This window comes from Mustela nivalis (assembly GCF_964662115.1).
Source record: "Mustela nivalis genome assembly, chromosome: 4".
Classification (NCBI taxonomy): domain Eukaryota; kingdom Metazoa; phylum Chordata; class Mammalia; order Carnivora; family Mustelidae; genus Mustela; species Mustela nivalis.
Window position 1 is genome coordinate 106274044 of NC_139023.1, and position 14618 is coordinate 106288661.

General features: G+C 36.0%; 1 protein-coding gene across 3 annotated transcripts in view; it reads left to right on the plus strand.

The window, feature by feature from the left end:
- The window catches only part of EMCN (endomucin), a 108088-nt gene that overhangs the window by 50445 nt on the left and 43025 nt on the right, over positions 1-14618 (plus strand). For all 3 annotated transcript variants that reach the window (XM_082727660.1, XM_082727661.1, XM_082727662.1), the window contains one exon: positions 3685-3795. In XM_082727660.1, the coding sequence (XP_082583786.1) occupies positions 3685-3795 (111 nt within the window). The remainder of the gene's footprint in view (positions 1-3684; positions 3796-14618) is intronic.

The following is a 14618-nucleotide window of genomic DNA, read 5'->3' on the forward strand; positions in this document are numbered from 1 at the left end:
AGAAAATCTGAACAAAATTTTAAGAAGGATCATTTTTCAGTTCTTGCCACTGCTTTGATGCATCTCTGTAAGCCCATTGGCATAAGTAAGTACTTAGGCTTCTCACAATCTTTCCATGAGTGGCTCTTTACTATTACTCCCAGAAGTCACGTAAATGAATCAAAACATTAATTAAGTTGTATTCCATGTTGCCATAGATACAAAATTTCTATGGAGCACTAGTCCATAAAATGATCCTTGGAAATGGAGGTCCTTGGACAATTGCTTTAAAAAAGACTACCCTCGGGGCACCCGGGTGGCTCAGTGGTGTAAAGCCTGTGCCTTGGACGACTCAGGTCAAGATCTCAGGGTCCTGGGATCGAGCCCCGCGTCGAGCTCTCTGCTTGGTGGTGAGCCTGCTTTCTTCTCTCTCCCTCTCTGCCTGCCTCTCTGCCTACTTGTGAACTCTGTCTGTCAAATAAATAAATAAAATCTTAAAAAAAAAAAAAGACTACCCTCTTGGGGTTCCACAATACACAATAACATTTCTTTTTATATTAATAATCCTATCACAAAAACATCCATTTAGCCTTTTTACAATCTATGCAGCTCCAATTAATTTGACTACAAAATGTCTTTCCTTAAACATAAAACCAATTTAACAGACCACAGTAATAGTATTTTTAGCATATGCTTTAGTAAATGCTAACTTTGTAAAAAAAAGTCACTTACCCTGTATTCTATTTCTAAAGACAAAGTGACCACACAAGCAGCTTTTGCTTATGTGCTTTAGATAAAACAATACTGTAATTCAAATTACATAATTCCAAAGGAATAAAACTGCTTAATCCCATGCCTTGCACAATTTAACTCCATAAACCCTCTCAAATCAATTGTCAATCTGTTATAAACACATCTATGTTCCTAATATAAGTAATACCCACATTTATTGCTTTCTCCCAAAAATTTAATTTCATGAAATATACAAAATGAATCTCACATCAATAATTCCAAAGCAATTATAAAACAGCCCTTCTCTCCCATTCATTCTGCTCAGTTCCCACCAATGGTTTTCACTTAAGAATATGGATGCAGTGAAGTTGTCTTCTTTGCTCTCATACTCTGGTATTGATGAGGTTTTCCAAGCATCTCATATATTAGACTCTTCTTATCCCAAGTCAAATCTGGTTTTAAAATTCTTACATTTTGTCTTCAGTTCACTCTATCTTTACCAAAGTTCCAAGAACTTAAAGGACATGAACTTCAAAAACACAAGTCCTAAAAGTAAAGTCAAATACTATTTTGATGTCACAATTTAAATTAATATTTCTCAAAAAAATAATGTTTGTCAAACCTAATATAATATTATATTTATAGGCTTATAGTTCAATTTGCACTTGTAGACCAAAGCAGATATGTAGTGTTATCTGGGGCGAAATGGCCAGACAGAAAAACTGAAAGAAAGCAAACCACGTAAGTTTAAAAAGAACAACTTTAAGATTGGTTCTATTTTTCTGAGATGTCAATCGCTTCCTGGAAGGAGTCCAGTATCTATTAAGTGTGAACCCAAAGTACAACTGGGAAAATTTTTAAAACAAAACATTAATACAAGATTGGATCTTCATATCTTAATAAATGTACGTCACCCATTTTCTTCTCTCTTGAATCTAGGATTTAAAACACTTCAGTATACTAGTAAAATTTCAAAATTTATGGCTGTGGCAACATTTGTCTCTATATCTTTCCTTGTTTGTTTTAGGTCCACCATGCATGTATATTTAAAAATATAAAGCATTCAGGATTCCTTCCATTGCCTGCAGGACACTGTGAAATTGACAGTCTGTCCTGAGTTGACTAAGAGCTCTGATTTTACCCTCATTTGTGAAGTATATTCCACATCAATAATGGGCAATTCTTGAAGGGAACTCTTTGGCATTGTATCCCCAGTTATTCCATTATTCCACTCTCTTCTTTGTATTTTTCTAATCTGCCAGTTTCCCACATCTTTCTTAAATATAAATTCTCTTTTCCATGTCCAAGACCATTAAGTCTGTCTCATGCTAGGGAATCCTTTGGGCCATCAGGATATCTTTTCCATGGTTTTCACAGCAGAAGAATTCTCCACCAAAAATTTCTAAAAAGGAAATCCTGTTCCAACGTTTTCTGAGTATGTTCTTGGAGTTCTGCTGAAAAGCAAAATCTTTATCCCTACATGTCCCTTGATCCTCAAATGTTGAGCTTCTACCTTTTGGGTGATATTTTATACTTCCATATTATCACGAGCATCACTGTCTGCTATAAGATATTTCTTTATTTTCTCAAAATTTTCTCTCTCAATTTATTACTTTAACATGCATGCAGGGGTGCCTGGGTGGCTCAGTCAATGAAGTGTCTGTCTTCAGCTCAGGTCATGATTTCAGGGTCCTGGGATCTAATCCTGCATTGGGCTCTCTGCTCAGTAAGGAGCTTGTTTCCCCCTTTCTCTGTGTCTGCCTCTCTGCCTACTTGTGATCTCTCTCCTATGAAATAAATAAATAAAATCTTTTTAAAAAGATGCATTGAAAGTTTTGCTTATTTAAATTCTTTCTTTCTCATATACAGTGTTAATGCTATAGCCTACATTTGAGTTTATATTTATATTATATTTATATTTATATTTATATTTATATTTATATTTTGCTGGAATATCAATTCCTGAAGGCTTTTTGTGTAAAGACATATTTACCTACTGTCTCTGAGGTCTTCTTGCAAACTCTCAGTTTCTCTGGCATCAATCTCTTAATTGCACTAAGAATTTGCGTTACAGTATAAATGCTTGTTGTCGTAGAATGGAAGCTGATTGGCACTTCTGGAAAACACCAGCAGTTCAGTCTTTCTGCCTATTGTGAGACAGATATCTATTAAACTGGCTTCTTCCCATCTCCACCCAGCATCATATGTAGTTAACATTAAGCATGCAGTACCCAGCATGCCTTTCTTTTCTTCACTAACCAATGATCTCCACATTAGACTTCGAAAAGAGTGAAAAACATTAATCATTTTTATAATATTTGTGCAAATATAAATTGTTTCAAATAATCTTATTCCAGTGTTATTTCATAATCTCAGGTTATTTTTGTTGTTAGTTTTCCTCCCCCCCTCAAAAAATGAACTAAGTATAATTAAAAGTTTATTTTAAGGAATTCCAATTATCCCTTTTCTGCTGTCTATTCCCCCTACCTGAAAATTTCTTCCAAGACAGCATGGAAACATGGTACCATCTTCAACTACTACCACTTCCTTACCACCCCCTTTCTAGGGTAGCTGAGTGATCAATTAACTTTTGCATCAGAAAGGCTTAGATTCAGATCCTAGCTCTCTCCTATTACAAGTTATGTGACAATGGAGAAATTAAGTCTTCTGAGTCTTATATATAAAATTATGATCACAATTACTACTTAATTAAGAGGATTACTGTCTGCCCAAATAAGATAAACTATAGTAGACATATAAAAGAGTCAAATATGCCTTGTTTTCTTAGCAAAATTAACCGGATCACTAAAAATTAAGTATCAAAATGTTGGATTTCTAAAATTTGATCAGAAAACTTTCAGTAACTAATATTCAAGTCATAATTGGATGTTAATATTAATACTAATAAGATAATAAGACTGTCTGTTTATTGGTTACACCCCTGATGGCTACTTTTTGTTTTTACATAATTAGGAGCCACAACCAGTGTCATCACGAAGATTGAGGTAACTGTCACAAATGCAACAGTGACAGAGATTCCACTTTCAAATGTTTTTTCAACATTACAAAGTTCCCAACACAAGAGTAAGTATAAAAAGTTATGCTGAAATGTTTAACTTATGTGGTGGATAGCATTAAACTGGGAATGTTTTCCAGCCCATAGCTACCAAAGAACCATGCCCAATGTGTCTTCTCTAGTCTCTGTCGAACAGGACAACCTTTTGGCAACTTAGCCTTGTACCATGAAACTTTATCCCTCCATAGCCACAAACGGGTGGGTGCCAGGAAAGATCAATTCAGGGCCAAGCAGTAATCTATGATATCACCTAACACAAAAAGTGAGCTTGGCAGCAAATTAGAAAACTTTCATGAAATGGGAGAATTCTCTTTTTTTGTTTTAAGATTTATTTATTTGGCAGAGAGAGATCACAAGTAGGCAGAGAGGCAGGCAGAGAGAGAGGCGAAAGCAGGCTCCCCACTGAGCAGAGAGCTCAGTGTGGGTCTTGATCTCAGGACCCTGGGATCATGACCTAAGCCAAAGGCAGAGGCTTTAACCCACTGAGCCACCCAGGCACCCCGAAGTGGGAAAATTCTTAGAAAGAAACAAATTGCTTAAACTGACTCAGGAAGATAGGTAGTCTAAAAAGATATAAAAATAATCAAGATATTACATTGCATTAGAAATTTTTAATGGTTCCACGAAGAAAATTTCCAGCAGGATGGCTTCAATATCTATATATTCTCTACATATTTTCAAAAGAAATGATACCAGTTCTTCTCAAACCCTTTCAGGAAGAGGAGGAGGGAAAACCACATAAGTCATTATTTGAGACCAACATTATCTGGGTACCAAAGCTAGGAAAAAAATGAAAAGAAAAAGCAAGTAAAGAAAACTATAAACCAATATCCTTCGTGAACATTGATGCAACTATCCTTACCAAACTAACTTTGACACATATAAAAAAGGGACAGAAAAATAAACAAGTGAAATTGATCCAGAAATGTATGACTGTTTTAATAAATTAAAATCAAGGACAGCAATGCACTATATTAGTAAAATCAGTAGATACAGAAAAAGCATTTGACAATTGGGAGAAGGGGGTGGGATTATGGACATTGGGGAGGGTATGTGCTTGGGTGAGTGCTTGTGAAGTGTGTAAACCTGGTGATTCACAGACCTGTACCCCTGGGGATAAAAATATATGTTTATAAAAAATAAAAAATTAAAAAAAAAGCATTTAACAAAATTTAACACCCACTTTTAATTAGAAATCTCAATAAACTAGAAATAAAATGTAACTTACTCAAATTGAAAAGGACATCTACGAAAAATGTATGGTAAGCATCATTCTTAATAGTTAAATATTTCATGCTTTTCTCCTCTTAAGATCTTGAACACAGCAAAGATGTCCATTCTCACCACTTCTATTCAAAATTATAACCGAAGGTTCTAGATAGTACAATAAGGTGATGAGAGGTAGTAGGTAAATACAGAGATTCACTCATGCAGAAATGAAAAAACAGAATAGTTTTTCTTAGCAGACTACATATTTATGCAGGAAATTAAAAAATCAACAGTAAAACTGTAGAACTAATAGAGTATTTCCTATCATAAGCTATATGATATTAAAAATAAATCATATTTCTGTATGTTAACAATGACAATCCAAAAATAAAATTAAATGAATAGTGATATCTACAAAAGTATCAGAAAGGATAAAATATTTAGGAAGATATTAATAGTCAAAGTATAAGATTTGCATACAGAACTACAAAATATTTCTGTGGGACATTAAATATCTCAATAAATGGGGAGACACTACATATTCATGGATTGAAAGACTCAATATTTTAAGATGGCAATTCTCCCCAAGTTGATAAATAATTGATTTATATATTAAATTGAATCTCTATCAGTGTCACAGAATCATAACAAATCATTAGAAATTGATAAGCTGATCCTAAATAATACATGAAAATGAAAAAAACCTCAAATAGTCAAGACAGTTTTGTCAAAGGAGAACAAAGTTGCATAAGCCAACTTCAAAACTTACTTTAAAGCTATAGTAATCAAGACAGGTGTTTTTGAAATGATATTCACAGTAACGTTATTCATTGGAGTCACACTGGGAACAATCCAAATGCCCATTCACTGTTGAGGTGGAATATTCCATGGGATTTTCCATCTGAAATGGATTTGGAATATTATAAAACATAGGTTACCCTTACAATGGACTACTATTCAGCAATTTAAAGGGACAAATTAGTGATCCAGGTTATAACACTATAAAGCCCAAAACCATTATGCTCAGTGAAAGAAGACTTTGACAAAACATCACATATTTTATGATTCCATTTAAATGAAATATCCTGAAGGGACATTCTAATAGGGATAGAAACCATATAAGTAGTTGTCTAAAGCTGGAGGTGGAACCAGGGATTAACTGCAGCAAGTCCCACTGGAGTTTTTTGTGTTAAAAATGCTCTAAAACTGGCTTATAGTGATGGTTGTACAATTCTATAAATTTACCAAAAATTATTGACTTGTATACTTAAAATGAGTACATTTTGTTGTGAATTTCTTTATAAAGCTTGGTTTAAAAACAAAAAGCTAGGCCAATCAAATTTCCTTTCTGTGTAATATGAACTAGGAAACCCAAACAAACAAAAGGGTGATTAGCTGTGAAACCCGAAGCAGCAAGGTTTCAGTAGAATGAGTCTGAGACAGCCATGGTGACTCCTGGGCATACCTGTGGCACGAGCGAACAAATGTTAGGAGGAAGTAAAATTGATGGGAAGAATGGAGAGAACGAATGCGAGGAGATGAAGAGATCCCATGAGCAAGATGAAGCTATTCATGAGAGAGAGAGAGCAGTAGGGCCTAGAGATCCCCTGAGCACAGACAACTTTCTAGCTCCAGCTACGCATATCATCACTATAAGCACTTGCTAAATCATGACCTTAATGATATGAAGTACTCAGTACTTTTAGTCCAAATATATCCTGACTAGAAAAGCTAGTCATCTGCCATAACAGCCTTATCGTATACCGTCCATTATAAACAACAGAGGCATTCTTGGCATATCCACAGTCCTCAATAAGGAGGAGCTATCAATGACTTCCAGTCCCCAGGTCTTTTCTTGGGAGACCTTTAGAGTAGAAGGAGATGGCAGATGGGAACTGCTGATGTTCTAGGCCTACTTTCATCTAGAGACACTCATGGAGCATCCATTTCCCCATATTTTATTGTAATTCTCTTGAGCAGAACCTAAAGAAGATTACATAGAAGAAACCTAATATAGTGATTTTATTTAAAGAGAAGATCACCAAATAGAGAAATTTGAAGAGCAGGGTCTTTTCTCCTTCAGATGTAGGACATTTCCTTGTGGGAGTGCTTTGGCTTCTGATAAGTAGAATATTTTTAGGCAAAATATGTTTGAAAGACATCTTTAGCAGACTAAAACCCTATCCATTTCATACCATGATTGTCTTGCTTATAAACAAAGTTAAAGTAAATATGCAACTGAAGCATGTATAGCAGTTGAAGGTTAAACTCAAATAATTTGCATTCTGCACTAATACCCACTCACTAAGTGACTGATTAGGAATGTTATTCAGGGACCATGGTTTATTAAAATTAGCACTTATACAGAAATGTGTGGTCAGCCCCAGGAGTCAATTAGGACTCCTAATTTTCCTTTGATTTATGTATTAAAATGCCCACTGCATCTGTGTTCTGGGGACTATTGTATTTATTTAGCTTCTAAACACAGTTTGAAGTGGCTTTCTTCTAAGTAGTTTTTTTTTTTATTTTATTTTTATTTTTATTTTTTTTATAAATTTTTATTTTTTATAAACATATATTTTTATCCCCAGGGGTACAGGTCTGTGAATCACCAGGTTTACACACTTCACAGCACTCACCAAAGCACATACCCTCCCCAATGTCCATAATCCCACCCTCTTCTCCCAAACCCCCTCCCCCCAGCAACCCTCAGTTTGTTTTGTGAGATTAAGAGTCACTTATGGTTTGTCTCCCTCCCAATCCCATCTTGTTTCATTTATTCTTCTCCTACCCACTTAAGCCTCCATGTTGCATCACCACTTCCTCATATCAGGGAGATCATATGATAGTTGTCTTTCTCTGCTTGACTTATTTCGCTAAGCATGATTCGCTCTAGTTCCATCCATGTTGTCGCAAATGGCAAGATTTCATTTCTTTTGATGGCTGCATAGTATTCCATTGTGTATATATACCACATCTTCTTGATCCATTCATCTGTTGATGGACATCTAGGTTCTTTCCATAGTTTGGCTATTGTGGACATTGCTGCTATAAACATTCGGGTGCATGTGCCCCTTTGGATCACTACATTTGTATCTTTAGGGTAAACACCTACAAAGCCATTTCTTGAAATTAAGGCACCCCAGAAAGCAAGATAATGCAATAAGAGTATTTACTGCTACCCTTTGCACTTGCCATTTGATTAACCAGTTCTATACTAAGTCCTTCAGATATGTTGTTATAAAAAACTCCTATTCTGGTATAGCCATTCCTTCCTGGATCTCTCTGGTTCCTTAAGGTTCATGCTGCTTCGTATGGAATCCACTTGATATAATGACTTGGCACACATTTCCATGTGTGCCCGATGAAACCAGGAGCTAACCCAGATTCCCGGTTAGTAGAGCAATGTTCCCTTTCCATCTCCACCCAACACACACATAAGCATTCAGAAGTAGCGAAGCCAAGACAGAGAGACAGAAAGAAAACAAAGTGATCGTGGGGAAGGTTGAACAGCTGAATCTTCATCTCTCCCTTAAACACATGGCAATGGGCCCTTGAATAGTGACTAAAAGTGTTGTGGGTATTTCATCTCAAGTGCAGATTTGATTTAGAGTAGAGTTAATGAGGTTTATTGCTTTACTCCCTAGAAAGGAAGGGTATAGATCAAAAGCAAGCATGTCCTCAAAGCATTTCTCTCTAATCATTTCCCATTATCTTTTTTAGAGATCTATTTATTTATTTTAGAGAGAGAGAGAGAGAGCACAGGGGGGAGGACTAGAAGGAGAAGGAGAGAGAGAATTTCAAGTAGACTCCATGCTAAGCATGGGGCCTGACTTGGGGCTCGATCCCAAGACACTAAGATCATGACCCAAGCCAAAAAAACCAAGAGCAGGACACCTAACTGACTGTTGCAGCCAGGTGCCCTTCATTTTCCATTCTCTTAAATTTCTGTGTATTTCTGTTTAACTATTTTATTCTGCCGGAGAAGCCATGTTCCCAGAATCCTAGAACTTTTAAGATGACTTTACAGTTAAATAAATGAGGGCCTATTGAACGAATTAATAGATTAGTGTATTCATTTCAAGGCTTTTGGAGGGCATCTATGTGCCTGGAATGCCTCTTTGCTTCTGGGAATGGCCAGCAATCTTTTGCATTCCTTGGCTTGTAGACGCACCCCTATAATCTCAGACTCTGCCTTTACATGACCTTTTTCTCTTTGTCTTCCATGGACTTCCCCTCTGTGTCTCTTCTGTTTGTGCATTCTGTTCTTTATTTTTTTTTTTATTTCTTTTTAGCGTAACAGTATTCATTGCTTTTGCACCACATCCAGTACCCCAATGTTTATAGCAGCAATGTGCATTTTGTTCTTACACAGATACCTGGAATTACCAAGATCCTTAATTAACTTCATTACAACAACAAAGATCCATTCCATTAAGGTCATATTTACAGGTTCTGGGTAGACATGTTTTAGGGACAGGGACTCTCCATTTAACCTACTCTGGATCTTTTTTTCTTAAAGATTTTATTTATTTATTTATTTATTTATTTATTTATTTATTTATTTTTGAGAGAGAGAAAGAGAGCGGGGGGAGGGTCAGAAGGAGAAGCAGACTCCCTGCTGATCTGGGAGCCCAATGTGGGACTCAATCCTAGGACTCCAGGATTATGACCTGAGCCAAATGCAATCACTTAACCAACTGAGCCACCCAGGCACCCAGATCAGATCTTGAACTACCTTTGCCACACCTAGATTCTGTTGTCCATGCATTTGTCATTGTCTATCTACAGGGGTACCTTTTTGGGCATTGAGGGGGGATTCAAAGGAAATGTCAATCACAGCAGTCCCTACTCCCCAACAGCTACCCTATGGCGGGATCACAGGTAAAGCTCTGTTGTGCAAGTACAAAACTTGCCCTCTTCCTGAGCTCTTTATTTCTGCTAAGGGCTTGAAAATGTGACGCCCTCTCTGACTCTTTTTGTTCATTTCCCATGCCAGCACATCCTGTTGGTTTCTGAGGACAGAAGAGAAAAGTAAGAGGAAGATGGAGAGGAGAGGGCCAATGGGTGATTTTCTTGCTGGTGATTTAATGATTCAGGTATCCGTAACCAGATTTGAAAGCAGGCGTGGTACACATGGTCAGAGGCAGGGGGGAAGGGAGGATGATGGCTCTTTTTCTCTCCAGTGAATTCTCACTTGGCTGAGGAAAGAAAGTGGAATAAGATGATAGGTAGAAGGCTCATTGAAATGGGCGCTATGCCAATACATTACTTTACTGAGCAAGGATTTGGAGGGAATACCTCTAAGGGTTTTGCCCAGCCAGATTTTTTGCTACATCAGCATATATAATATTCCTGACTTAAAATCTGAAGGGAAAGCCTGGCTTTTGTCAAGTGGAAATGAGTTATATCTATAAGTCATCAGTAGGTTATTAAGTAAGAGTTAATAACATTTATATATAGTAACTCATTTATCAAATATATATTCTTCTTGCATAATTTATTCAAGTACAGTATGGAATTTATTTTTACATGAAAAGCACAGATAACTGTACAATAACCAAATAGATATTTTAGATACATTGGTGGCTAAACATGAGAACAGCTTATGCCTAAGCCTTGCTTTTTAAAGCCCACAACCTTTTTTTTTTTTAAATTAATATATAATGTATTATTTGTTTCAGGGGTACAGGTCTGTGATTCATCAGTCTTACACAATTCACAGTGTTCACCATAGCTCATACTCTCCCCAATGTCCATCACCCAGCCACCCCACTCCTCCCAGCCCTCTCCCCTCTAGCAACCTTCAGGGTATTTCCTGAGATTAAGAGTTTCTTTTGGTTTGTCTCCCTCTCTGGTTTTGTCTTGTTTCATTTTTCCCTCCCTTCCCCTATGATCCTCTGTCTTGTTTCTCAAATTCTTCATATCAGGGAGATCATATGATAATTGTCTTTCTCTGATTGACTTATTTCACTCAGCATAATACCCTCTAGTTCCATCCATGTCATTGCATATGGCTAGATTTCATTTCTTTTGATGGCTGCATAGTATTCCATTGTACATATAGACCACATCTTCTTTACCTAGTCATCTGTTGATGGACATCTAGGCTCTTTCCATACTTTGGTTTTTGTGGACATTGCTACTATAAACATTCAGGTGCATGTGCACCTTTGGATCACTACATTTGTATTTATAGGGTAAATACCCAGTAGAAGGCACACTGCCTTCTTGAAATAAAAATTAGGCACTTCAATCACACCAAGAGGAAGTTGGTTTATTGACTATGAAGAATGATTCTGAAGCAGGATTGTTTAGGTTCAAATAATAGCACAACCATTTATTTGTCCCATGGCCTTTGGTAAGCTACTTAACTTCTCCAGGCCTCAGTTCCCTCATCTGTAAAAAAAAGATTATAACCTTATGGGATTATTGTTAGGAATAAAAGAGATGGGGCACCTGGGTGGCTCAATTGGTTGAGTGTCTGCCTTCAAATCAGGTCATGATCCCAAGGTCCTAGGATCCAGCCCCGCATCAGGCTCCCTACTCAGCAGAGAGCCTACTTCTCCCTCTCCCTCTGCCTGCCACTCCCTCTACTTGTGTTCTCTCTCTCTGTCAAATAAATAAATAAAATCTTTAAAAAGGGTAAAAGAGATAAAGTAGACAAAGCTTAGAACTGTGTCTGGCAAGTAAACACAACAAACATTAGCTATTATATTATTAATAACAATCCTCATACAAGCCAGGCAAGGTTGGTATTTGACATCAGTTTCACAAACAAGGAAACCGGTTCAGAAAGACTAAATGACTTGGCTAGAGTTAAACTAAAAGGATGAAATTCAAATGCTGTTTTTCTTGCCACGAGCCCTATAAACTCTTCACTTGTCCTCATTACAACTATTTTACATAAAGTATCTAAAGGTAGTAGAAAACAACTTGCTTTTAATTGGGTGTATCATATGCTTGACAAGTAAGTGTTCAATAATTATAACACAAATTGGCTGACTGGCTGGCTCCCTGAACATAAGCCTGTGATTCTAAGAAAGGTGATTCTCTTGCTGCCGCCCACTGACTGTGGTTTTGCTCATCCTGCCCTCCTCGTTTGCATGATCCTATTCTTTCTTCCCCTCTTCTTTCCTCCAACTGCTTCTTCCAATTCTACACATCCATCAAAGGCCTCTACAAGATTTTGCCTCAGTATTTCCCACAACTTTATGAGTGTCACGAGATACGTAAACCGTCGGCACTATTATTTATTTAGTGCTTTCTTTCAACGGATGCACTTTTTATTCTTAAATTTGTTTGAAAAGAAAACCATCATAAATGAAAAACTGTTTCACTAGGCATCAACAGGAGCTATAAAATCACTGATATAAACAAAATATAATTAAATTATAGCTAGATTTTGTTGCTTGCCAAAGGCTTTTAGTTTGAGGCTTGCTCATTCTTGTTTAAAAAATAAATCAAGATAAGCACATTAGATATTAATGACACATTTTCTTTAAATTGTGATTTTGAAAGTTCTTCATTGAAATAACCAAATAAACTGAACGAAGGCTGAAAAGCAAATAACGTTCTCGCTGAATGTTTCAATCTTATTTAATGTCGCTTTCCAGTACTGCCATATGGAACCTCATACAATGCTATGCACCTCAGCCTTTGGGAAACAGTCATTTACCAGATCATTCAGCCTCATTATTTCTTTTGTGAATCGCACCATTTACCTATGCCACTTATTTTGGAACTTGTCAGAACATTTCTTATGTGATATTTAATTCATTTGTATCATTTCATATGGGCAGATACAAGAGGAATTATCAGGGTAACACAGTCTTAGTCACACACAAGTCACAGTTTAGCCAAACCAGAAATATACGTTGACCCTTGACCAACATGGGTGTTAGTGGCGCTGACCCCCTGAATAGTAGAAAATACACATAGAACTTTTGACTTCCCAAAACGTTAATTACTATTAGCTTTCTGTTGACCTTACCAGTAACATAAACAAATAACATGTTTCTGTGCCGTATGCATCACATATTGTATCCTGACAATAAAGTAAGCTAGAGAAGAGAAAATGTTATTAAGGAAATCATAAGGAAGAGAAAATACATTTATAGTACAGTAATACATCGAAAAAATCCATGTTTAAGTAGGAGCACACAGTTCAAACCTATGCTGTTGAGGGTCAGCCAACTCTTAGACAGTTATAATGAGTCAGCCAATGAGGTATACATGTGAATGATAAGGAAAACCTGAGGGATGCCTGGGTGGCTCAGTTGGTTAAGTGTCTGCTTTCAGCTCGGGTCATGATCCTAGAGTCCTGGGATCAAGTCTAGTGTCGGGCTCCTTGCTCAGTGGGAAGCCTGCTTCTTTTTCTGCCTGCTGCTCCCCCTGCTTGTGCAGTTCTCTGACAGATAAATAAAGTCTTAAAAAAAAAAAAAAAGGAAGATTGAATTTTCAAAGGAAATTATTTTTAGGCAAATCAATAAAGAATTATATATGGAATATATATGGGAATGGCCATATGTATATTCTTTCTCCTTGCCTGTTAATGACATTTTCGATAGATAACTCTACACAGTGATATATGCATTTATAGCTAGAAACACAATATACTTTGTAAGATCTTTTAAGTAAAATATTGCTGTTTTAAAAGCTTTCTGTTTTAAAAGCTAATTGAGTAAAGTTTAGCTTTGGATTAAGGTGAATGAAAGTTTAGACATTTTGAAGTTCATTTCCATTTCATAAGACTTCCATATCATATTTTAAATCAAACTCGACTCACAGATTTTAAGTCACCAACCACCTTGACTAAGGTTTTGGTCTTTACTAAATATCTAAGTTTGAGAATAGCTTAACAGAATGCCCTATATTCATTTGCTATCTTACTTTACTCATTTCACTACAGATCAGAGTTTGGACTTTTCTCAAAACATGTGCATTATGAATATTATAAGTAAACCTGAGGAATAACTGCAAATGACTTCACATTTCATTAATTCACACTCAAATTATGTTCCATAGCATTCATCTTTAGTAAGCTTTTATATCAACAGAACTGAGTCCAAATTTGAAGTGCTATATGAAAACACTTTATTGTCTTCAATATAGTATCTCTTTGATTTCAGACCGTAAAAAGGCATATATTCCAGTTTTGATTAAATATTTAAAATTTGAGCAGAATTTTGTCTTCAGAATAACAATGTATACATTATCATATAAATGTCTGGATTTCTCAGTACACTTAATACAAAATGTACTATGTAGGGTTATAAATTGGTATATATTATTATTTTTTAAAGTTCATCTAAACCTTACAGCACTGTTGTTTTTCTTTAAATGACATGTCTCTCTAAAATTATTATACATTTCGGAAGGCTGATTTAAAAAAAACTCAAATAAAGAATAGTCAGAAAGTTTTGTCTGATATAAGCTTCAAATTTTTTTACTCTTAATGAAGTCTATCAGCAAGAAAGGTTATGACCTGATATTAATAGCAAGAGGAACAAAGGGTTTTGATTTTCTTTGTATCCTAATCCTTTAGCAGCTGATAAATATTTTAAGTGTGTCTTCCAAACTCAGCATTATATCATTTTCAAAAGTATTTTAACCCTTATCA